Genomic DNA, 27,210 nt, shown 5'->3' with positions numbered 1-27,210 from the left:
AGGAAAGATTGAAGGCAGAAGGAGAAGGGGACGACAGAGGATAAGATGGTTGGATGGCATCACTGACTTGATGGACATGAGTTTGAGAAAGCTCTGGGAGTTGGTGATGGACAGGGAGGCCTGGTGTGCTGCAGTCCATGGGGTGGCAGTCAGGCATGACTGAGAGACTGAACTGAACTGAACTGAAACATCTTTACCTGTAGCTGGCAATGCCTCACAGACAAATCACAGCACAAGTTACAGGGACGGTATTGGATGGGCAAATATCATCATGTGAATATTCGGGGAAGATAATGAGATTCCTTTACTTGTTCAAGATAAAAATACATTTTCCTTATAAGCTAGACTTCATGCTCTTTAATTGAATAAAGCAAAGATTTTTTTGTGTGAAAATTCTTATTTATAACCAAATAGTTATCTGCAAATATTTATCTTTTAGCAAAAGCTGTATGATGTTATTTTAAGTAGACAAAGAGTTTTATAACCTACACTATGTGCCTATAACAAAGAAGGGCCAAGTTACAGGAACTAACTTTTTCAGAGAGGAAAAAAGCTTCAAAAGATAATAACAAAGATATGCAGATGCGAACAGCCTAAAAGAATTACTCACATGGAATAAATATTAAATTTGCCTGATAGGTTTAGAGAGTACGTTATGTTGTAACTCATGATATACAGAAATAAAAATGCAAGCAATACATTCAAAATAGAATTCTTCCATTTTTTTCCAAGAAGTAAACTGACATTTAAAGTTTTTTAAAGGCTTCACAGAAATATAAGTGGCCTCATGTGGAGTAAATATCATTTCTATTGTGAGTATGTAAATGTGTGTGAGAATGTAACTCCAAATTATTAGTCAAGCATGCAGGGGTGACAGGATAACAGTGTGCATGCCATTAGGAAGAAAAATGAAATAGTTTAACTACTGAGTGTTAAAAAAACAACCCTTGAAAGCAACAATCGCAGGAAAGCTGAGAGAAAGGGCTAAAATGAACCTTTTAATTTGTTGTTTGTAAATCTGTCCTTGATAGGCTTCAACAGAGTTAAATGAAGAGAAGATCTAGAAGATTCCTAGCTAATTTGAACATAGTAAGTAGTCAGTCTACATAAGTCATGTCCAAATATGGATAATTCCTTGGCTCAAATGTTCTTGTTTGGACTGTTATGTAAGACAAATTACCTAGCTTTGTAACTATTTACTTTAGAGTATGTGATACACAGACAGGGTTTAGGGAAAAATGACTATATTTCTCCCTAAACAAAAACTGAATTAGAGAAGTAATAAAAATTAATATAAAGCCATCTATTTCAAATTACAAACTGGATATGTATACTTGAAGCCACATTGGGAATAATGGCATAAAAAACAAAATAGTGATGATAATAGTAACATGCTCTTTTTTTTTAAAGATGCTATAATACTATGAAAGGTTTTAACAGCTTTCCTAGAAAATTCATTTTACGTGGTAGTCCTGATTTTACAACTCACCACAAGATATATTTCCATAATGTGTCTTCAAATAAGAAGTACCAATTCCAAATTAATTGAGTATCAGGAAAATTAGTATTATATATCTGCCTAGGTAATAAAATATATAGTAAAGCAAAGATTAAAACAATATGAAAAAATAAAAACTATGCTTTTGAGTCTTTCACATTAATGAAGATCTCAAATGCGAACTGATGATAAGGAACTTAAATTACAAAGACCATTGTCTTAGCACTGAAAGCTTATTTTAATTACTCTTTAGCATCATAAGTGTATTTTTTTCTGTATCATGATAACATGACCTTGCCTATTTTTTTTGCTTCTGAATACATCTCATCAGTTCAGTTCAGTTCAGTTGCTCAGTCGTGTCCGACTCTTTGTGACCCCATGAACTGCAGCACGCCAGGCCTCCCTGTCCATCACCAACTCCCGCACTCCACCCAAACCCATGTCCATCAAGTTGGTGATGCCATCCAACCATCTCATCTTCTGTCCTCCCCTTCTCCTCCTGCCCTCAATCTTTCCCAGCATCAGGGTCATTTCCAATGAGTCAGCTCTTCGCATCAGGTGGCCAAAGTACTGGAGTTTCAGCTTCAGCATCAGTCCTTCCAATGAACACCCAGGACTGATCTCCTTTAGGATGGACTGGTTGGATCTCCTCACAGTCGAAGGGACTCTTAAGAGTCTTCTCCAACACCACAGTTCAAAAGCAGTAATTCTTTGTCATTCAGCTTTCTTTATAGTCCCAACTCTCACATCCACACACATCTGAAATGCAGTACTTCTGGATGCAATCTCAAAAATGACAGAATGATCTGTTTGTTTCCAAGGCAAACCATTCAATATCGTGGTAATCCAAGGCTATGCCCTGACCAGTAATGCTGAAGAAGCTGAATAGTTCTATGAATACATCTAATTTCCCTTTAAAAATACTTGAAGTCTAACACCAAATAGTCTTTCAACTACAAGTTGCAAACTTCATAATAAGTAATGTAATTATTACTAATTTGTCCACCATTATTTATAGTATGACATTATATTTTCCTTAGGTACAATAGGGTTACTCTAAGAATACTGCATACTAAAATAATGCAACTAAGAGTAAGAATGTCTAAATCAACTGATTTTTCTTCGAAGACTATATGTAAATAAACATTTATAATATGTAATCTAATTTTCCATTGACTTATATAATTAATAAATGGAAGACATAATCCTACAAAAAAATAACTTACAAAAATCCCCCAAACAAACCAATTTGATAAAAAAGGGATCAAGCCAATGTGTAGAACTTGTTTAAACATAGCCCAGCACTTTTGTTGGTCATCTGTATTTTAGTTTGTATCTTGTTATTGCCTCTAACAGCAAAGTTGCATGATATAGAAGGCTTCTGCCCTTTTCTCTGGCTGCCCACTCTTGGTAGGTTCTGACTAAAGGTGGAGCAGGGCAGGTGTTAGCAATGAGATGGTCACACTACAGACTCAAGCCATCTTCTGATGGTCTTGGCACAGGGGTGACCAGAGAGCTATGTCAATCACAGCTTTGAAAATGCATAATAAATTAATTTTCAATTTCATGTAGTTGGTAACAAGTACATGTCTGCATAATAAGTGGTGAAGGATGTCAGAAGTTGAGTAGCTAGTAGCAAAAGTGAAGTGAAGTCGCTCAGTTGTGTCCGACTCTTTGCGACCCCATGGACTGTAGCCTGCAACGCTCCTCCGTCCATGGGATTTTCCAGGCAAGAGTACTGGAGTGGGTTGCCATTCCTTCTCCAGAGGATCTTCCCAACCCAGGGATAGAACCCCGGTCTCCCGCATTGTAGGCAGATGCTTTACCATCTGAGCCACCAGGGAACTAGTAGCAAAAGAAAGCATATAAAGGGAAGACAAATTGAAATATTCAGAACTAGTATTCTTCATTTTCTCCAAAAGCCCTATTGCTTCTTCTCAAGGCTCATCCTTCATTATAGATGGAGAGGTATCTTCCTAATGTGGTGTTTTTAAAGGGTAGTTTCCACTAATACTTCCCTCAAAGTTTCCAGGGAACAGTCACTTCCCATCTGCCATGAAACTGCCACCATCAAGTCATTCTTTTGGCTCGGGTAAGTTGTGCACATGGGAAGGGGATGGGCCTGCCCAGATGGCAAATGGTGTGGCTGCCAGACTAGCCAGGTACTACTGCACGAGAGCTGACAGCTGGGTGGAAGCAGGACAGATGCTCAAAACAAGTGCTCATTTTACAGTTTATAGGTTAATTTTATTCAGGGTGAAAGGGACAAATTTTTTCCCAACACATTTATTTATTATTTATGCACAAAGCGGTTTGCAGTAGGTTTATGTTTGGTTTGACTAACAGTTTCATCACACTCAGAAGCAAGAATGTTATAAAAAAGGATTTCCCCATGCACTTTTGCTATAGAAACTCATTAAAAGTTGGAAAAAAATCATAATTACTGTCTGAACGATCTCACCATATTCTCAACTGGTTCTGAAGGTAGGAGTTATGGACTTACATATTTCCCCTTGTCCAAAGGGGTATTCTTAATTAGATATAGCTGTTAAAAATAAGTTTGTAAGCATACAAACATGTTTTCCTAATTATTTCTATAATTTCTACATATAATTTGTATAATTTCACTAAGCCATAACTTCACTATAATCTGCTTTTAAAATAATTATTTTTTTCTAGAAAATATCAATGCCTATCAATAAAGAACAATGCTAAAGAAATTTCACAAATTCATTTTCTATGGAGAAAAGAGGTATAATATATTAAGTTTTAAACAAATGTGTCAAACTCCATTCAGTTTGGTATTTCACAAGGTATTAAAAACTTTTTATGAATTTATTGATATATGAGATACATTTGTATTCTAAATAATTGCAAACAGAAAACCTCCTGTAAGTCCCAGCAGTAATCCATGATTCATTATCACAACTTTAATTGGCACAACTCCTGAAAATTCTGGGACCATATGGAAAATATTGAGTCCTAATAGGTCTAAGGTGAGAAGATGGCAGGGGAGTAAGGAAGGCAGGAAACCCTCAACTCAAAATACTTAGCATCTGCAACACAATTTCCCCAGAGATCTAGAACAATGTGCTATCAGTGTTTTACTGGTCATGCTATCATATAACTAAACTGCATATTATTTCTCATTCTGTGAGACAAAGATTAAAATGAAAAAACAAAATCAAAACAAAAACTGGTTTCCATAATTAAAAATGAAATTGGCTGACTGTTAATAAAAAAGGCAACAATTTATAGAGTTACCATAACAACCTGAGGCAACTGTTGACTGACACTGCAATCTGCTGCATTTTTATAAATAGCAGTTGATTTTCCCTCTTTCAACTAGTTTTAGTGTTTCGTTGGAGCTAATAGAAGAACTGTACTTTACAACTATTTCCCTCATCAGGCAATGTACCTCTTCGTTGCTGTCAGCACCGTAAAAATCTTCCTCTGTTTGGGTGTCACGCCTTGTCACACTGGTATCTTCTTTTAGATCCAAAGTAAACGGGCACCCTTCTGGGGACATACTCTGAGTCTTTCCATGAGGTGCCGATCGTGGTCTGGATGAAAAAGTGAAAACATCCTTTGGAACAATCTGGGTTTCCTCTGTCTGTTGATCCTGTTCACTTTCCTTGCTGGCTTCTAGCCACAGGCATGAAGTATGGCAGGAGTCTTCATCCAAAAGTAGAGACTGTGTGGTAGAGGCCAAATAGGGTATGTGATTGCCATTTTCGGGAAATACCCACTCATCTGACAATTGCAAAAGATGATAGAAGTTAGAGTAGTATTCCATAAGTGTTATATTAGGCAGGTAGTTAGAATAACACCTCTTGTTCCTGAAACAGGTTTATCAAATAATGCAAAAGCCAAGGAAGGTAATTTATCCCCCATCTTGTAACCTGCTAAACTTTTAACCCACAGTTAGTGCTCAGAGCTGTGGGCAACTCATTTGTACTTACTTCCACTCCATCTGAGTTGAAACACTGGCCAGGAAATATGAAAGTCTGAAATAATTGTCACCTATCTTGCAGCAAGTTCTTTATAGCACAGTCTCATTAATTTGATAATCCAGAGGGGGGAAATCTTCCAAATTTAAAAGGGTTTGAGTTAGGAATTTCTTTTAACTTCAGGAGGACAGAGTACTTAAGCTCTTTAAATAAAATGTCTGGGCCTTGTTCAGATTACAAAACTGCAGGAGGAGAAAAAAAAAAACAAACTACAAAAAGCTGACAGTCTTTCCCTCTCCATTCTACTGATTGGAATAAGACAATTCATAAATTAAACTGAGAAGACCTGTCAAGTAATAGTAAGTCCACAGAAATATTTGTTAGTGTGACTGGTGAATTCTGCTGCTGAAAAGGACGTTTGGATTTAATTTTAATTTTAGGAGAGAGTGTTTTGATATGAAAATCTTTTCTGCACATTTTTGTTTTCTTTAAAAATACTATATACCACCACTAAGATATATTGTTATCAAAACTTTAAAAAAATTAGTCTTTTACTCAATATTGGGATAGATCTTATAATTTCATGACCACAAAAAACTTGAAAAAAATTTTCTATAAAAAGCATTATTAAAAGCAGGATTACTTTCTTCTTTAGAATGACATCAGGAAAAGTTGAGCATTTTCTCAACTGAATCTGATTTTTTTTTAAATTTTTTGCTACACTTGTTTTTTGTCAGTGGTCAAAATCTTACAAGAATTTATGTTCTGAAGAACCACAATGCAAACATGGTAATTTTACTCCTGATTCTTGAATCGTATTATGTTCATATCATAAGAAGAATATCCAAGAGCTAAGACTGGCTAACTTGAAACTTCAAAGCTGATACTAAAAAATCAAAAGCAACAAACAAACAAAAAGGCCTTTAATAAAAATTAAATTGGTGGCACACATAAAACTGTATTCTTCTCAAGTGAATTCATCTGTTTCTTAACTTATGACTATGATTATATAACATAACTTGCCTATAAAAGAGCTATAAATATGCATTTCTTAGATAAAACCTATTAAGGACGAGACTTTCCCATTTTCTATAGGTAAATGGACAATAGCAGGTTGAGTCTACTTCATCCGACCACATTCACAGCAAATGCGGAGAGTCTTGAGTAAGCATGGCTGTGAGTGATAGTCGTTCAGTCATGTCCAACTCTTTGCGAGCCCACGGACTATAGCTCGCCAGGCTCCTCTGTTTTTGGAATTCTCAGACAAGAATACTGCAGTAGGTTGCCATTTCCTTCTGTGGTGGATGAAATTAATATATTCACTGGCTTGTCCTCTTCTGGACAGCAAACTCTTTGCCTGGTGCTAAGTGCCTAGCAGGTGCTTTGTAAACATGGTAAATGCTTTAGTAAATGTTGAGTAAGATTACAAAAACCAATGTGTTTTGTTATGTACAGGAGTATGTAAAGAAAACGGGAGGAAAAGATCTTGGGAATCTACATTAGATAATTAAACAACTTGTATGACCTAGCACCAAACATATTATTAACTGTCAAAAAAGTCAAAGTAAAAGAAGTGTTTTCACACTAAGAGAACTCTAATTATCTCACTACCACATGCTTTTTTGGAATTTGCAGTTTTACCTCAAGTATTTCCATATCAATTGTAATGAATAATTTGGTATGTTTTCTTAGGAAAATATGTAAATTACTGTGTAATCACAATATTGCAGCAAACAAGATAAATGCAAGAATGATCACCTAAACATCTAATTAGTTTTTCTACACAGTCAGATTTATGCTAGAGACACTAATTGCGCCTAACATTTTAATGAAGGTTTCAACACTGCATAAATACGACTGACAAACTACAAACAATTTTCATTTATTTTCTTTTTTCCCTAGCTCAAAAACAATTTGCTTTTGTAAAAGTACCACACACCTGCTAGGCAAGATATGCTGATGGGCTCAATGCACTATACTCCAATATCTCCATTATAAAGAGGACTGGAGAATTGCAACAATAGATAATCTTTGGGGAGGGTGACTATGTCATAGATAATCTTTTGGGAGGGTGACGATGTCATGTGAAAACTTTACAGAGTTTTAAACTTTTATTCTGAACAGGGTAATTTGTGCATTAAAATTTGAAAATAAAAATATTCTTTCATCCATTAAAGTCTGATGTAAAACTGAGTTAAAAAGAGATTTTAAAAAATGATAGATTTTAGGAAATGTCTGTATCATGACTTTTCAAAATGCCCAGGCTTGAAATATTTAACATATCCATATATTATTAACTATTAGCAATTATGGTATAATAAAGATGCTAACCTGCTTGATCAGGAGACTGGGGTACTGGAGAGCTGGGGTTCATTGTCTCTGCTCTTTGCTGGGACATAGCGGTGAGGACAGTTGCTGCTTTATGTTCATCATTCCTGTTATTGTCTGAAGAATTGCCTTTAATGGAATAAATATTTTCTTCTATATTACTTCTTTTTACATATATAAATTAATTTTTGAAAATGGCATTTGGTATACTTTTCTATATGATTATTAAAAAGAAAGTTTGATGTGACAATATAGATTATATACATTTTTTTTCCAGTAGAATATTTTAAGATGAACTCAGTTGCATTTTTTGTAGAGGTTCATCTTAAAATTCCTTGATATTTGCACAGGGACATTTTAAATTTAAGTTTTATGATATGTGATAAAAGGAATTCCAAAACCCATATAATTTTTAAAAGGTCCTATATTTTTTCCTTAGGTTCCATGTAAAATGGAGTGTGTTTTTTCTAAATGACAATTCTTATTGAACTCAACTCTTTTAAACAAAGCTTGTTCCTTTAGCACCTTAAGAAAAATGGATACAGGCACTGCAGAAGTAATTTTTCTACCTACTATTTTATAAAAATAATATGAAACCTAGCAAGCAGAATTTTGGCCTCCCCAAAAAAGCTACACTTTTGAGAAATTATGCTAACAGATGTATATATCATAGATTCTGGGCTTGATTCAGGATAGACTAATGCATGTGTATACAAATTTGTACACACCTGACTCAAATCTAGTATTTTAAGGAATAACAATTAATAGAATAGTTGAGTATATCTCTCTAATGCTTTACTGGTTGCAAAGAGTTGAAATTTTAATCTACGTTATAATAGACATCAAGAAGTCCAAAAGGAGAGATAGCAAATATAACAACAATCTAAAATGGGCCCAATTTAAAAAGAAGAGAGATAAGTGAAACACGAAAAATTATGAGTTATGTTCAATTTTAGTAAAGTCTGCAGGCAGGAATCTCCATCAAATTTGAGCCGTTTTTAAAAATCAATAATTTAAGCTTATTCAGCCTTTGAGAGTAGAAGTGGGAAGTCCTTTACTTTTGTGGCACTGTGTATTTAATCCAACAAATCTGTTAGGGCTCTAGAGCAATTCTTTTGTAGAAAATTTGATTTCCATAATCCTTGTAGAACAGACATTTATATTTTAAATGAATTGGTTCATAATCCTTTGAAATTTACAACCTGCAGAGAGAGATTCCATTGCTCTGAGTAATATACAGATATAAGATAGTATTGAATTAGCGCCATACCGCTGGGTGTCTCTGTCCTTTCTCTGCTGGTGCTTTTTAAGCGTAATCTTCTCCTGTTATTATTCTTATCAGCTGATGGTTCTTGAGGGGGATGTGGATGCATAATATGCAGACTGGCTGGTACATTTTCATATCAAAGAACAAAAAGCCAGAACAGAAAGCACTATATAGTTTGAAATAAACTCTAAATGTAATTATAGCCATAATGAGAATGTTCATGTATCATTTTGACAAAATGTAAAGCTGTATAAAAAACACAACTTATTTCTTTATAGGAACTAGCTATTTATTTATATTCCCTATATTAGAACTGTATCAGGTTTTCAAAACTACTAATGTATTTTATTCATGTAATGTAACCATATAGAGAACTAGAAATAATTCAGATTAATGCTAATCATGCAACATGCTATATTAGAAAACATAAAAAAATAATATCTATGGCCAATGCAGAGAAATTATTTTTTTCCTTTAAAAGAGTGTGGCCAGCTGTCATTCAAGAAGCACTTTGAGGGTAATTTCCAAAAGAACCCTGGAGAAGTGAGATCAATCTTGAAGAATTTTAAATTTCTGTAATAATAATAATATTCATAGCAGCAGCATTTGATATTTACTGAACACTTACATTCTTGGCACAATACAATGTGCTTGAGGACTGACTGTCCTCACTGAATCCTCAAATTGACACTTTAAGGCAGCTGTTATTTCTTATTACTACTAATGATAGTAGTTACTGTATCCTTACTGATGAGGAAACTGAGGCTCATAGTTTTTAAGAAAATTGATCAAGGTCTCACAGACAGTGATAAAACTTGGACTGAATATCTGTTATTAATTCCCTCATCTCAGTTTTATATTCCAATGGAGATATAGTCTCTAACAGTGATCATTAATTTCTAAATCAAATGAACCCAAATGTCTCTCCCCTTTTCAATGCTGATAAAAGTCAGACCAGTAAAAGTGGACAAACTGACAGGGAGTGGAAAGCCTTGGGTTCTGATTTCCATTCTTTCCAATAACTACCAACTGCAAACAAATTGCAAATCACTTAGTCTGTTAGCCCTGAACTCTCAATCTTATATAACTTGGGATAAAAGTCTTTTCTTTACTAATGGGGCTATTTTTTGTAACAGGGAGGGAAAATAAAGAGCACTTTACAAATGGAAGATTAATTAAAAGACAAAACTAAGAAAACTTAAAATGCACATGGGGTTTGCAAAACATAGCAATAATTGGATACTACATTTTATCACTAGTCATCAGAAAGTAAAAACACAGGGTACTATAGCAATGTAAAATAACAATAAATAGAATGACAGGTTCCAGAAAATTATATATATATATAAAAGCACACTATTCTAAACATATTTCAATATCTACCACCATTTTCATTTTTAAATGATAATTCTCTGAACTTAAGATCTAATCAAGAATATAACTATGACTTTCTTATTAACATTTCTCACTGTTTTCACTAGCTATCAATCTTTATGCAGAATTCTTACCAAGAACAGGTACAGTTTGCTTTATTTGGCCAATATTTTCTTTATCTCCTTGTGCCTCAGACTCAGATAACAGCAAGTCTGACATTTCTGCACTGTTAACACACTTCTCTACTGTAGACTGCTGGCGTAATCGGTTACTTTTGGACCCAACAGATCTTATTGTCTATAAGGAAAAAAGAATTAATTTATATTTTAAAATATAGGAACTGCATTTATTTCTTGTAGAATCTACATAGAAGAAATAATAGTTGGACAAATAAAGTAAGGTTCAAAAAAAAAAAAGGGAATGAGAACATTAAAAAGTTGGAGAGGGAAATTATGGTAGAAAATTAGAAAGAAATGGAAGGATAAATATGATGTGACATAAAACAGAAGACAAGCAAATCTTATAGAAATATAAATTAAAATGTGCTTATTTGCCACACTCCATCTTTAGTAGGTAGGAGTTGAAATGAAAATCACCGTGTATGTCAGATACTCAGAGGAAACTAAAAATAAAAATATAACATTTGAGAATCTGTTCATTGTAAGGTATCTGGTGATGATCCAACTCCTTTTTGAAGGAGACCACAAAATGTGCTCACATATATTTGTCTTTAAGTTTTGTGAACATATTTAATGAAAAGAATACTCAAAATTGTTAACTGTGTTGACATGACAGAAAGAAAACAGTTTAGGGGTCTTCTAAAATCCAGAATTTCTGTTCCAAATTTATTCAAGACTTATGTTTTTGGCATGTAGTCTCTTTCCCTTCCGTTCCCCCTCTGAATGGAAGAAAACCCTTTCCCTCCCACACCACCCATGCTTAGGTAAGCTCTTCAAACCTTGCTCCTACCTCATTGGATAGCCTCATGTTATTTTTTCTGCCAGAGAGTGGAGGTGGTCCAAGAACTTTGGATCCAAAGGCAATATGACAAACATCTTGATGTTTACTGTTTCGCATGCTAACTGTTCCTCTGTTAATGAACTGATCTGTTTTGTAAAAGGAAGGTAATAATAGTCCATTAATGGGCGTAATGGCAAACACTATGTTGCACTATTTCTGAAAGTACAATCGAGGGGACATATGATCTGAATCCTCCCCTGCTTTAACCTACCCACCTTCCCAGGGCACTTACAAAAGCACAGATACTGAGGTTCAACATCAGATCTATCAGATATGCATTCAAGAATTAGAATTTTGTTGGGGAGTCAAGAAATCTACAATCTTCACAGGTTCCCCCAAGTGGTCTTTGTGCTAAGTATCTTTTGAGAACCTCTACCATAAATGTTTTTCCTTATTAAAAAAAAGAGAAAAAAAAAAGGAAGCTACTGAAAAATATATTGTTTTTTTCTCTTTAAGGAAATAATTAAAACTAACTCAACTGAACAAGTATTTCAGCACTCAGGCATTTCCTAGAAGTTGTCAGTGACACAAAATGGATAATACACATTGCTTGCCCTCAGGGAGTCTGAAGGGAAGTGATAGCATAGGTAAACAGGGAGCTACAACATAAGGAAGACCAGTGAGAATCAAGAGGAAGTGACTTCTTGAATAAACCCTGAATGAATAGTAAGATCTCAAGAATAAGAGATATATAGGCTAGTGGCTCAGATGGTAAAGAATCTGCCTGTAATGCTGGACACGCAGGTTCGATCCCTGGGTCGAGAAGATCCCCTGGAGAATGGTATGGCAACCCACTCCAGTATTCTTTCCTGGAGAATCCCACGGACAGACCAGTCTGGCAGGCTACAGGCTATAAGGTGGCAAAGAGTCAGACACGACTGAAGCAACTTACCACCACGTGTCCAAGGCAGAAGAAAAGTAACTGAATACAGGCACGAAAGAATAAAAGAGTAAGGTATGTTTGGGGGATAATGAAATCACCAGCCTAGCTGGAAGAATAGGGTTGGGTCACAACGAAAAGGGCCTTAAAATTATAACAGCCTATTCTAAAACTGGTAGGCAATCACAGAATAGGTAGGAAATCACTGAAGGTTTTTGATTCAGGGAATCATCTCCACTGAAATGCTGGAGAGGGTGTGGAGAAAAGGGAACCTTTCTACACTGCTGGTGGGAATGTAAATTGGTACAGCCACTATGGAGAATAGTATGTGCTGTGCTTAGTAGCTCGGTTGTATCCAACTCTGCAACCCCATGGACTGTAGCCCGTCAAGCTCCTCTGTCCATGGAGATTCTCCAGGCAAGAATACTGGAGTGGGTTGCCATGCCCTCCTCAAGGGGATCTTCCCAACCCAGGGATCGAACCCAGGTCTCCGCATTGCAGGCAGATTCTTTACCATCTGAGTCACCAGGGAAGCCCATAGAGAACAATATGGAGGGTCCTTAAAATACTAAAAATTGAACTACCATATGATCTAGCAATCCTACTCCTGGACATATACCCAGAGAAAACCATAATTCTAAAAGATACATGCATGCCAATGTTCACTGCAGCACTTTACAATAGCTAGGACATGGAAGCAATCTAAATGTTCACCAGCCAAGGAATTGATAAAGATGTGGTACATATACCCAATGAAACGTTAATCAGCCATAACAAGTAACAAAATCTCGCCACTGGAAGAGACGTGGATGGACCTAGAGTGTCATACATAGTGAAGTAAGTCAGAAAGAGAAAAACAAATATCATATAATATTACTTATGTGTGGAATATAGAAAAATGTACAGATGAACTTCTCTGCAAAGCAGAAAGAGAGACATAGATGTAGAGAACAAAGGTAAGGATACCAAGGGTGTGGGGGATGGGATGAATTGGGAGATTGGGATTGACATATACACACTACTATGCATAAAATTGATAGCTAATGAGAACCTAGTGTATAGCACAGGGAACTCTTCTCAGTATTCTGCAGTGACCTAAATGAGAAGGAAATCTGAAAAAAGAGGGGATGTGGGCATATAGCTAATTCAGTTCTTCGTACAGCAGAAACTAACATGACATTGTAAAGCAACTATACTCCAATAAAAATTAATTTTAAAAAAGCTTTTAGTCCAACATAAGGAACATCTTTCTTTAATTAAAGCATGTCTAGTTGTTGTGGTGGTGAATTTTCTGTCATTTTGAAGGTGTTTGAACAGAAGTCTGGAAAGCTATTTTGGATATTATAAGGCAGATTCTCTAATTTCTATTTTTAGCCTAGTCCTCTCTTCTGAGAGTCACTTGTTCTATCCAGTGGCCTTCTTCATCAGCTTCTCCTCAATGTATCAAAGACACCTAAAACCAAAAATCTGGTCTAATGAATGGCATCATGAACAATTCAGGTTGAAATGTCAGAATCTTGACGTGAACTTTGATCCAAGAGACCATCATCCCTCTCCTGGATGATCACAAAGCTGCTCAACTGATCTACCAAGTTCACTCTGGCTCCCTGTCCCATGGTCTCTCCAAAACGTAGCCAAAATGGTCTTATATAAACATCTGATTGAATTATTCCTCTTTGTCACTTAAAACTTTTCAATGGCTTCCCTGCCAATCTTAGGATTAAGAAGGAAGTCCTTAATATTGCCTGCAATAACTTGCATGTTTCAGTTTCAGTTCAGCCTTAACACCTCCCATCTTCTGCTCTGGCCTCTCAGTTCTTCCTACGTATTAGAGCATTCATACATGCTGTTGCCCATGGCAGGAAGGATCTTCCTTCCCCTCTTGTCCCTTATGTTTCAGATCATATATCACTTTCTCAGACTAGTCTTCCCATACTCCTCTGATTAGGGTACCCAAATTAAGTACTCCCATAAGCTTTCCCTCACAGAACTTGTCAGACTTACGCTTTCACATGTGTTTATGGAATTCCCCAATGATGTATATTTCAGTAGATATAAACTCAGTGGTCTGCTTTGTCATCCCTGGTTTGCTAGCCTACTGCTTGACACAGAGCAACAGACCTTTGCTGAGCAAACCAAAGGAATCATAAAGTATAAGGGGTCAGAATGCAAGTTGGATTAAATGACTGAATATTTCTAACTACCGTTGAAACTTATTTTTAAGGAAAAAATCTACCTAAGAGTTTTATGTGTGAATTGAGGAGGACAACTAGACTGAACAACTGCCAAGGTATGGGGGATGAAAAAGAAGGGTCGACAATGACCAAGATATTGATACTTATAAGAACTGTGTGGCTTTCAACAGCTGCAGTGCTATGGCACCAGAATCAGATGCCTAACTCAGCTTACATGTGAAATTTCCTAGTGTTAGCAAATGGACTTGGCTATGTGTGCAACTGCATCTTTTTCAGTCATTTATAAACAACCATTTGGAGTCAATAAAAATATTGCTAGTTTCTTAGGATCAGCAAAAGAAAGAAATGACATTCAAATTCCAGGCCAGTTGGAAAAATCTATTTCAGACTTATCATTTGTACCTTCTGTGACCAAACAGGAAAAATCCTAGACTACTGAGTTTGTTCTCAAATGTGGATTTTCCTAGAAAGAAGAGCCACTGAGAGTCCTCACGGGGTATATGGGATATGGCACAGGCCTATATGGGAGTTTTCAATACCAGAATAGAAGCTCTTTTTCTTTTTTTAACTTCCAATCATAGAAACCATTTGGCTATTGGCATATCTTTCTGTTCAAACATCATACATGTGCAGTTTCTTTGATTTTTTTCATATTCTTCATCTATATACAGGTTCCCCCCACTCCCCACAACAATGTAAGTTTCTTTGAGTAGAAAGACCATTTATTTGGTACTCCATGTACAATCATCTGAACATGGTACACAATGAATAAATCTCACCACAACTGTGGATGGTATCCAAGATTAGAAGATAAACTTTTTTTTTTGGGGGGGGGGGAGTATCTTAAAAAATTATACTGTCACAGTTCGAGCTATAAATTCCTAAATACCATGAATTTCTCAGAGGAATCTCTTGCTTAGCAGTGGATAGCCAATGGCTATTAAAACTATAATTAAGCTTGATATAATTCTTTGAAGCACAGAGATATGATGTATTTTATAAGAGAGTCTACTATCAGATCAGATCAGTCGCTCAGTCGTGTCCGACCCTTTGCGACCCCATGAACCGCAGCACGCCAGGCCTCCCTGTCCATCACCAACTCCCGGAGTTCACTGAGACTCACGTCCGTCGAGTCAGCGATGCCATCCAGCCATCTCATCCTCTGTCGTTCCCTTCTCCTCCTGCCCCCAATCCCTCCCAGCATCAGAGTCTTTTCCAATGAGTCAACTCTTCGCATGAGGTGGCCAAAGTACTGGAGTTTCAGCTTTAGCATCATTCCTTCCAAAGAAATCCCAGGGCTGATATCCTTCAGAATGGACTGGTTGGATCTCCTTGCAGTCCAAGGGACTCTCAAGAGTCTTCTCCAACACCACAGTTCAAAAGCATCAATTCTTCGGCGCTCAGCCTTCTTCACAGTCCAACTCTCACATCCATACATGACCACAGGAAAAACCATAGCCTTGACTAGACGGACCTTTCTTTAAAGAGCAATCTACTACTATGTGGTTAAATGGATATATATTTTTTAAGTTTTACAAATTTTAGCGTACCTTTTTCCTTCCACAAAGCAAAGTATACAATACTCCACCATTCAGTTATTTCTTTAATTAGCAGGCCTTTAACAATTTATTAGTACAATTAACACATACACATTCTTAAAGCCTGTTTCACTTTAATGATTCTGTTTATAATCATATAAAAATTGTCATAATTATCCATGTAAACATGCATCATGCTCTGTATCCACTGTAATAGGGTCCTAATTAAAAGCTACAAGAAAAGCAATTTAGACCTTTGGTTTCTAAAATAAAAAGTAGAACGGACGAAGTTTCTATAATGAGAAAAAATCTTAATGAAAGAAAACTACAAGCAGAAATGCATGCCTTTTGAATTCTAAAAGGAGTTCTTTTAAGAGCTGATATCAATATGCATAACAGAAGGTTAAAAATCAAGATTAGATTAAAGCCATGCTCTAGGCATTTCATTTTCTTGAGTTTGCGGAAAATGAACTTGGTGTAGGTCAGAGATGTTACCATTAATTATTTTGCTATTTTACTGAGGGGTACAGCCTTTGTAGTTAGATTATAAAACCTGAGGGTCTACTCTCTAATTGTCTTTTAGAAAAATAAACATTCATTTTTGTCCCAAGATACAATGTTCTAATTATTATAGTCATTTAAGTTTGAAAGGTTTTCAAAGTTTAACTAGAAAAACCTGCTGAATCTTCAACTCTAATCATTGAGAGGTCATGCTTAAGACTTACATCTATTATCTAACAATCAAATCAGAATTAAACCTGCTATAAGAATCCAGATTTTGAATTGGATTTTTATTATAGGTGTATTGTTATAAGGAATATCAAAAACACAAAAAGGCTGATCTAGTACAGCAATATTATTTTAGACAAAGTACTCAAACTTTCTGAGTCTCACCTTCTTCATTCATAAGATTGAGATAATAGTAGTACTTAAGTCAGGCATTTTTGTTAGATTATCTGAAACAATCCATGCAACATACTAAATACTGTGCTTAATAGGGAGTGAATGCCTATAAATATGATATTAATATCTTTCATCTTGAATAAAATTTAACAATTTATGAAGTCCATTCACCATCATTTATTCCTTCATCCACCGATTCTTTCAGCAGTGATTGAACACCTAGCCTGGGCAGCCACTGCTCTAAGCACTGAATAAGACAAGGAGTAAGGCGGACACATAACCTCCTCCAAGGCACTCACAGTCTCACAAGGGAGATCGATGCTACAGCAAATAAATCATAAATAACTACATGATTACAACTGTGGTAAGAGCTATGAAGGGAAGGTTCAGTGTGTTTGACAGGGGGCTGGTATCTAGTCTTTAGGGTCAGGGAAATGCCATTCAATTTGAGTTCAAAAGGATGATGGATATGATGATGTGTACATGATCTCTATGGAATTGTCAATCGCTTGGTGTGATATTATTCCACCTCTACAGATGAAGAAACTGAGGCTCACCATGTTTAGAGATCTGTCCACTCGGAGCCTGAGCTCAGACCCTTGGTGTCCTCTTTTCACCACATGTGGTGGTGGGCCTTTGGTGGGCCGGGGGCATCGCAGGGGATTCTTTCCTTGTCCACTCTTTATATTCTGGGCAGTTTTGTAAAACCATCTAACTGAAAATTTTTGTTTTGCTATCTGAAAAGTGTGTCCAATAGTAATGATTTGGATAAGTATGAGAACTTTATGAATATGGTAATTAATATATTTGATGAAGACTAATGGGGTTCTTGAGAAATAAAGAATAGAATATAATACTGTAATAATCTTTTCTAGAGAGAATAAAGTGGTGGTATTGGGGAGGGCCAAATGAAGTGGACTGAACGCCAGGCAGGCAAAATACAGTGACAAGAACTCACATGGAGAATGTGGGGAGAAATGTGGCTAAATTGAGAATGCACATCCCATGCAAAGTACTTTCATTACAAGCTTTTAAAATTTAAGAAAAATGTCTATTCAGGTTTTCTGCTTTTTTTTTTTTAATTGCAGCCTTTCTTTAACCAACAACCAACAACAAACCAGGGAATACCAGTAGTCTGGCTTTAGAAAAGAACAAATTAAGAGTGTCTCGCTTGTTCCTGAAGACAGAATCTAACTCTTTTTTCTTTAAGATTCTACTTTACAGTAGATTTTGTTGCTTGACTTGAAATTTGCTTTCATAATGTCCAAAGCAAAGAAGAAATTCTATTAAAGATCTCACCAATGCCAACTATAGTTAGATCACTATATCATGGTTTTGCTGGATGCTTTCATTTATATGTTTGCAATTGAGCTAGGAGATAGGGATGTCAGTCTGTTCTTAATTAAAAAGGAATAAAAATCCAATAAGATTGCTGCTGTGGAAAGGAGGGCACTTGGGAAAACTATGTCCTAATTTTTAAGCAAATTATTGGTTTTGATTTGTGCTTAGTGGACCACTGCATCTTGTCATTAGTAGCTGAATGCTCAACTTCAATAACTATATCTGATTCTCTGGTTCAATTAAAGTGGGGTCCCATTAATGAAAATAAGATCATCGGATCCTACAGTCCTCTGCAGACTAACAATCACTAGCTAATGTGCACTGGGAGCTGACAAAGTGAACAGTGCGAACATGTGGCAACAGACTTTTTGGAAACACAATTATTTTATTAATTTCATTAAATGCTATTGATCAAGTTACATGACATTAAAAAAAATGCACTCTAAAACAGAAGGTTCAAGGTTTCCTTTTTAGCTCAGGTGAACATACCAGAAAGCATCCATAGGAAGCAGCTACTTCGTTCTGTAGTGGCATACTGGGATCTCTTAGCATGCACATTTATAATAAAATATCACAATTTACATAAGTACTGTTAGTTACAAGAACACCCAGCCACTTTTCATGCAATTCAAATCTCATCACAGGGAGCCCTCATTTTAGAAAGACACAAAAATAAATACTTAAAATGAAGAAATACCTCCTGGTTTTTCCATGATTAAAAAGTCTGTCCTTGGGCATTAGTCATTAGCTACACCGTTCAAATAAAATATCTCACACAGAGAACAATAATTTTTATTATAATCACTTACAGTAAGGTTCAAAGCCCACAAATGTCAAAAAAAGCAACTGAAAAGTATTTGCAGAAAGCGAACTACAAAGTTCGATGCACGTTTATGTAAATTTTAGCTGCTGTACATGTGCTGTGAGATTTACTTCAGATGAACAATCATAAACCGTATGGTTATAAATGAATATAAGTACATTTGAGTTTCATAGGACAGAAGAAATAAGCTTTTCAACGGTGATTATTAATTTTCTGTGTAAACAACTCATGTTGACTATCCTTATGCACTGAAAGTCCAATTGCAGAATTAGAAAAATATATACTAACTTAACCCTCTTCTACAGGCTGGGATTGAACATGGCCTATGAAAAAGTTTGTTTAATTGTAATATTGAGTTAATGATGCATTTAATATTTATTCAAATTTCTCTTTATTCTCTGGCATTACAAGTGTCCTTGAAGTTTAAATTTAAAATAAAGAAACAAAATATCTGGATATAGACTTGCATTTTTATTTAAAGACACAATTCTTAAAACATTAAGCTCGAGAGACAGAAGAAAAAAGGAGCATTTACAACTACAAAGAGTGACATGATAGGCTTTGCAATCATTTTTGTTATGGAAAGTTATCACAGCCTGTTAGATACAGACAGAGTGTTTGGTTACGCGAAACACTCTTACTCATTGTATTCTGTGGAGAATTTTCCATTAAGACTGAATTATGACATGAGGTGTTTACAGTGGCTACCTGGGTAGTGAAAACTTTTATATATTTCCCAAAGGTTCTGTAATGAACATAGATTGCATATATTCTCTTTCTCTCCCTCTCTGTCTAAAGATAGTACATATAACAAATACACAAATTCTCACGATCCGGGTTCTCCCGCCGCCGCCGCAAGTCGCTTCAGTCGTGTCCGACTCTGTGGGACCCCACGGACTGCAGCCTACCAGGCTTCTCTGTTCATGGTATTCTCCAGGCAAGAACACTGGAGTGGGTTGCCATTTCCGGGTTCTCACTGCTATCATAAATTCTTGCCTAAAGATGGCAACTGTCAAAGCAGATGATGGAAATATGGGGGATTCACTATATAGTCTACTTGTTTGTGAGTTTGGAAATTTCATTACAAGGGACTGAAAAATATAGTGTCAAATTCTCTTACACGGTTTATACTGAAAAAGTTAACAGAATAGTCCCAAATCTCCAGAAATATGCAATAAAAATATACCAAGAATAAATGAATTTTGGATAAACATAGAGAGTAAAAGTGAGTTATGAGTTTGAGCAAGCCCCGGGAGTTGCTGATGGACAGGGAAGCCTGGTGTACTGCAGTCCATGGGGTCACAAAGAGTCAGACATGACTGAGCAACTGAACTGAACTGAAAAGTGAGTCTGTTTTTGTTCTTCATTCTTCTCATCACTGGAGAAAGAAATGGCAGTTCACTCTAGTATTCTTGCCTGGAAAATCCATTGGAGAGAGGAGCCTGGTGGGTTACAGTCCATGGTGTCACAAAGAGTCAGACACGACTTAGCATGCATGCAATACATCTCATCATGATCATCTCTTTTCTCCTCTTTCTACTTTGACCACTCTTGAATTTTGACAACTCTCTCTTCCCCATCTGTTATCTGAGAACCAACACACCCTACAAGTTCCCCCACCCCTCACCGTGATTTCTCTCAAGGTTATCACCTTTGTGGGGATAAGTGATCCAGTCACTCATTCAGGGTTCTCAAACCTGGTTGTATGTCACAATGGCTGGAGAAGTTTAAAAAAACAAACAAAACCCAACCGAGGGCAATTAAATCAACATTTCTGGGGGTGAAGCATAGACATTAGGGGAAAAATTTTTTTTATATCAGTTATTTTTAAAATGTCGCAAGTGATTCTAACATGCAGGAAGCTGAGAACTGCTCATCTGAATAACAGATTTCTTGATCTGTAAGTACTATTCACTTGTTTGGTCAATAGCTATGAGTGTCCAATACAGAGGTAGAAAACTGGCAGCCCTGGCGTGTTTTGTTTGACTCTAAGAGTGTTTCAAAAATGTTTAGAGTTTAGACAATATTTTAAAATTGTCAAAGAGAAGGAGACAACAGAGGACGAGATGGTTGGATGGCATCACCAACTCAATGGACATCAGTTTGGGCAAACTCCAGGAGATGGTGAAGGACAGGGAAGCCTGGTGTGCTGCAGTTTATGGGGTTGCGAAGAGCTGAACAGGACTGAGCGACTGAACAACAAATACTGATATAAACACTGGGATACTGAGTTCCTCTTGAAAAAAAAAAAAAAAAAAGAAAGATCTGGTGAGACTGTGCCTGTGTTCTTGCAAGGCAAAATTTGGCTAGAACCGAATTGCAGCTGTCCCTTCTAGGCTGAGAACAAGAATCCAGTTTGCTGTAGTTCTCACCACTCCCTTACAGCTCACTCACAGAGGCTGAGTGTTAACTGCCAGGTACTGTATCATTTGTATCAGTTGTTGATATTACTGTTTCAACAGTAGAGAACAGTTTGTTTGAAGCACTATCTTACTCTTCTTCCCTAATTGCTCCCCTCCACTACCAACAGGGCTCACTGCAGAAGTAGAAAATGTTTCTGTGGGTTGGATGTCCAGGCATCCGGCTCACTTCACTCATTTCTGTTATCTGACTGGCTACTGTCATATGAGTGTGCAGCACCAGGCCAAATACATGGCAAACACTGTGTTAGGTGGTAGGGATATAGAAGAATGATGTACAGTGCTCTTTTTGAAAGAGTCACGTTTAATTGGGAATGAAAGAATATTAATTAAAAAGTATTGCAAGGAACAAAAAAACCATCACAAAAGGAGAACAATGCTTGTTAGGACAGAAGAGGTGGCATTTGAGTTGGATTTAGGAAGACAAACTGAGTGTTTTTCCAGGCAGAAAGGCAAAGAAGCCATTTTAGGCCAATGAAACAGCAATCTCAAAATAAGAACATATGAAAGCTGCAGAGAGTGGTCAGAAATTAACACATGGGGAATGAGAGAAAGGGTCTGGAGATGAAACTGTGGAGTAAGTTTGGAATAAGGGAGACTGACTTTGTGTGAGTCCCCAGGAGCTTTTTTCGTTTTGTCTTCTAAGATAGTAGGAAAGGCATTAAAAGTCTTTAATCAAAGAGCACCATGGTTACATTTCTATTTCTATTATCAGAAAGAGAAATCTGACAGCAATGTAAAGATTAACTGGGAGGGTAAGGTTAAGTGACAGTGGGGACCCAAATAATGAAAGAAGAATAGGATCAGATTTGAGAGCTGACTTGGAGGTGTAACTGGCAGGGCTTGGACACATATGGGAAGACAGGAACGACCAAGGATGTTTGACTTAACATATAAAAATCGAGAAGCTATTCTGGCTGCTAAAAAAGAAATTTAAAATGAATTATCACTGACAAGAGCTGATGTTAAAGTGATTTAATATATAATCTCAAGCTATGAAGCATCATTGCCAGGCTGTTCCACACCCTTTACTTTTTGGCGTTAAAAATAAAGAGGCTTATACTTTAGGACTTGAGTTCATACCTGATTCTGTTGAATTCAGAGGATGACCCCCAAATTTTATTTCAGTTTGGCGGAGTTTAGTCATGTTTAGCAGCTGTGTGACTTGTGGAACATCTGTCGTTAGTTGGCAGCTTCTTGGAATAATGTCTATAGGTTCATCTATTGGAAAGGGAGCATCATGTCCAGCTGGAAATAAAGACAAACATTTATTCCCCAAATGTAAGCAATTTCTGCCAAATGGACATACCTTATAAATGAAAACAGTTAAAGTAAAGCATTTTAGAATACGACTTTGGATGGGTTACTCAGTGTTATACAGTCTTGGTTACCTCATCTGAGCATAAATAATTTTAAGGTTTACTTTCTGGGATTGTAGAGAGGATTAAATGAGATAGAGTATCAACATATGGAACAGATTCAGAAACTTCTGCAATGAATGAGAGCATTGATTGGAAATATTTTATATTTGTTTTTTTAATACAAGAGTAGCACTCAGAAGAACCAGCTCAGTATGCTCAATGAAGGTTTCTGGGATTACACTGACTCATTTATAGAAGGTCACTAAGTACAATGACATTACTGAGTAACCACCTAGAGCCAGCATATGAGTCATTTTTCTAACTTTTCATTTTGAAATAAATTTAGACTTACAGAAAAGTTACAAAAATAGTACAGAGTTCCAATATACCCTTTACCCAGCTTTCCCTAATGTTAACACCCAATCTTCAAATACTTTCAAAGAAAAAAGTAGTTTAATTAAAGTAGCATTTTTATTATTATAGCTTGCATTTCCAATGAGATTTCATATTATTCATATAAATTTATATGGATATTTAAGTTTTCATTATAATAAATTTTCTGTTCATGTTCTTAACCCATTTTACTACTAGGTTATTTTAAAAAGTTGTTTATATGACCTATTTTGTGGCAAAGATATTAAGCTTTGTCATATGTAGCAAGTAGGAATTTAGTTGCTGTTAACATTCCAAAAAGCAGTTTTACTATGTGCATCAAAAGCCTTAAAAATGTCCATGATATTTCACTCAGTGATTTCACTTATGAATCTTTTCTACATTAAAAAAATCAGAAACTCAGATGGTCAATATAAATGTTTATAATTTCTGAAACAACTTGAATTTCCAGTTAAGAGTTTATAAGACACTGTATTTACGAAGATGGGAACGGTTCAAGATAAGGTGTTAAATGAACGTAATATATCCAAATCTCAACTGTAGAAAATTGTTCAATGAAACATATAAATAGGAAAAGGACTAGAAGGAAATATACAAAAATGAAAAATAACTTTTCCTGATTAGTCTATGCATAGTTTTTATTTCTTCTTCATAATAATTTAATTTTTAGTAGGAAAAAAAAATTCTATTTTTAGAATCTAGTGGAAAAAATTTGGTTTGTGCACATGTGAATATGAATAGTAAGAAAAATCCAACCAAATTCATCCCTCAAAAATATCCTTATGTAAGTATAAACTCTAACCATGTTTATAAAGGCAAATGATGTTAGGTTTTTGTGCATCCAAGCTGTGGCCATTCCCTAATTAGAGTTTAATGTCCTAATCTTGAAAAGGAAAATGAATCATTTAACTAAAAATTTAAATGCTCATCAGCAATGTAATGGTTTCCAAGTGTCCTAACGTTCCAGTCATTACAAATGCCATTGAGCTTACAAATCTTAGTTTTCAGGTATTCTTTGTCCATTCATTTCTTACTTGCCATTGACATTTAGAAAGCCAATGTAAAGTAACTGAGTAAATGAACTCTCAAAATAAAAAAAATTTGGAAAGTAAGTAAACTAACTCTCTCTCTATATATATATTTGACACGTCATTTCAGACTTCTTGAGGTAGAAAAAGATAATTTCCACATCGGTGCCAATATTGATAAACTGAGATTTTTATATTAATAGAGAAAGAAAATTCTGTGGGCTAAGAAGAACCTAAAATAAAATGCTGTATTCTGAACCCTATGAAGAGAAATTATAGAAACTTTAGCTCGGAGGGCTTGTGTGGATGGTACAGGGTACAATACCACACAAAGTTTGAAATGTATCCAAAAGAAAAGTTGGATTTCCAACTAATAAGAGACAAACAGCAAATTCTGGTAACCAAAAATCCACAAGTTTTTATGAAAGAACAAGACAGAGACTATTACAAAACTCCAATCTGAATCTTACAGGAACGTGGTTGACATGCAAATCAGATTTCCCATTAAAAGGCTCAAATTCCCTCTACATCATTTTTCCTTTCTCTATATATACTCTCTCTTTGCTCTCAGAATTGTCTTATTGCTTATTGGATTATTTTCTGAGGGAATGAATATTGTGGGCAGTATAAAATAAAACCTGCAATAAAGGGATAAATTAGAGAAAAAACTACTGATGTATTATTTTAAAATAGAGCTTAATCATTAAGTGACTAGTGACTGTCAAATTTCCTGAGATTTTGTGTGGAAAGTTTCATTTTTGAGAAAGAGGAAAGAAGCTTAAGTCTCATTTTTCTGTGATTCCAAACTATGAAGGGGCTTTAAACCAGGTAGCTGGATGTTCTGATAGACCTAAATAGAACTTAACTCATCTCCCCACCAACCACTCCCCCTTCTCTAGGCTCAATTACTAGGTTATATTATTTTGTATTTTTAGCATTTATGGCTTAATTTAAAAATAAAGACTAATTCCAAAAATAGTACAGATCCTACACAAAAATTAAATAGTGCTGAACTGTATTACAGGGCATGGTCTACCTGTAGTCATTCATTTACTCATTTTATCATTCAGTAAATTCTTACTGAGCCTCTACTTTGTGCCAGGTACTCATCTAGTGGCTGGGAATTTAGTGGTGAGCCAGAGTTGACTCTATGATGGCCTTATTAAAGCTTATACCCAGCAGAGAATATGAAACAAGCTATATCACAATTAATTATAATTGTGTTAAATGCTCTGAAAGAAAAGTTCAAGATGTTATGAGAGAAGTAATGGGGGAATCCAACTTCATAAGTTGTTAGGGAAAGTCTTCCTGATAAAAGACACATTTAAGCTGAGTCATAAAGGATAAGCAGAAAGTGGCCTGGTGAAATGGGGTAGGAGTGATTATTCAGGTAGATGAAACAGCTTTTGAAGACTCTGAAGACAGAAAGACTTCGGTACATTCTAGGAGGCGAAAGAAAGACAGTTCTCCCACACTGAATAGTGAGAGAATCCCAGTGATACATTTAGTAAAACACTTGGCTCAAATGGGGTGCTTAATAAATGGCCATGAACAAAAGCCCCTTAATAACAGTCAACCTAGATTAAATGCAGCTGCCCAGTTTTCTGTTCTTCTTCGGTTGTTCTTTATTCAGCTATATCCTGAATAGTACTCCATGCACATTTTATTTGGATATTTTTCTCCCCAGATGGCAAATAACAAATCAAGCAGGCCATCAGATACTAAGGGACGAGAGCCTGTCTTATTCTTTCATACAAGTTCTATCTCCAGGGCAGGGGCTTTGTATGGAAACACTCAGACTGCTTAGTTAATGGTTGAACTACGATACAATAGAATTTGAACTGCTTTTGCTAACACATCTGAAAGAACATTATGTTGGCTAGAATGGTAGACTCAAAAAGGCAAAATGGATAAGGCTCTGAGAAAGCTGACAGATTTGCTCATACAGCATCCAGACAGAACCAGATGGTAGTTTTTTTTGACACCTTTGCTCCCAGTATGAGATGGTATATTACTGCAATGCTTGAGTGACTTGGTAACCCTGTCCTCCTTTCTTTGGACATACAGTCCTCATAAAATGAATCATTCTATGGTGTTTAATACCCTTGATGAGGATCTTTACTAGCTTTAAAAATTAAGTCATCAATTTTAACACATATATAAAGCACTGTATGCATTAAGAATCATCATCCCCATTTTATTGGGGAGGGGGAGGATGCCTTACAAAACAGTTAGATTTATAGATATGTTTCCACTACAGATACTCATAATTCACTGTCGTTTAAATAAGAACCAATTCTGTAATAATTCACTGATTCTGGATTCAACTATATTCATCTTACTTACTTGTAGTGCCTAGTAAAGTCCCTTACTTATATCAAATCTCACCTCTCTGAAACATCACTGAGAACGAAGCAGAAAACACAAATGTTTACTCACTGCCAAAGTATTTGTTTTTGTTTGGGCTGCTATAACAGAATACTGTAGATTGAGTGGAAATGTGTAGAAATAACAAATTTACTTCTCATAGTTCTAGGGGCTGAGAAGCTCAAGACGAAGGCACTAGCAGATCTGATGTCTGATAAACCTCCCAACCCTGGTTCACAGATGGCTGTCTTCCTTCTGAGACCACACATGGTGGGAAGGGAGAGGGAGCGTCTGGGATCCCTTATTGTGTGCGTGTGTTAGTCGCTCAGTTGTGTCCGACTTTTTGCAAACCCATGGACTGTGGGCTCCTCTGTCTATGGAATTCTCTAGGCAAAAATACTAGAGTGGGTAGCCATTTCCTTCTCTAGGGGAACTTTCTGACTCAGGGATCGAACCCAAGGCTCCTGTACTGCAGACAGACTCTTTTACCATCTGAGCTACCAGGGAAACCCTGGCTATCTTAT

General features: G+C 36.1%; 1 protein-coding gene across 13 annotated transcripts in view; it reads right to left on the bottom strand.

Annotated features, from left to right (window-relative positions):
• The window catches only part of CFAP20DC (CFAP20 domain containing), a 253,072-nt gene that overhangs the window by 95,658 nt on the left and 130,204 nt on the right, over nt 1-27,210 (bottom strand). For 10 of the 13 annotated variants that reach the window (XR_008706376.1, XM_055558821.1, XM_055558824.1 and 7 more), the window contains 6 exons: nt 22,621-22,785; nt 11,387-11,523; nt 10,552-10,714; nt 9,047-9,163; nt 7,780-7,905; nt 4,917-5,251 (listed from right to left, as the gene is read on the bottom strand). Coding sequence is in view for 12 of the 13 variants with exons in the window: in XM_055558821.1 (XP_055414796.1) it covers nt 4,917-5,251; nt 7,780-7,905; nt 9,047-9,163; nt 10,552-10,714; nt 11,387-11,523; nt 22,621-22,785 (1,043 nt within the window). In the remaining variant the exon portion in view is untranslated. Of the gene's footprint in view, nt 1-4,916; nt 5,252-7,779; nt 7,906-9,046; nt 9,164-10,551; nt 10,715-11,386; nt 11,524-18,659; nt 20,560-22,620; nt 22,786-27,210 lie in introns of those variants that run through there. The other 3 variants (XM_055558823.1, XM_055558833.1, XM_055558834.1) reach the window with 3 other exon arrangements.

The sequence above is a fragment of the Bubalus kerabau genome, chromosome 20 (assembly GCF_029407905.1).
Source record: "Bubalus kerabau isolate K-KA32 ecotype Philippines breed swamp buffalo chromosome 20, PCC_UOA_SB_1v2, whole genome shotgun sequence".
Lineage (NCBI taxonomy): Eukaryota > Metazoa > Chordata > Mammalia > Artiodactyla > Bovidae > Bubalus > Bubalus kerabau.
The sequence above is the reverse complement of the archived record's forward strand: the minus strand, read 5'-3'. Positions and strand labels throughout refer to the sequence as shown.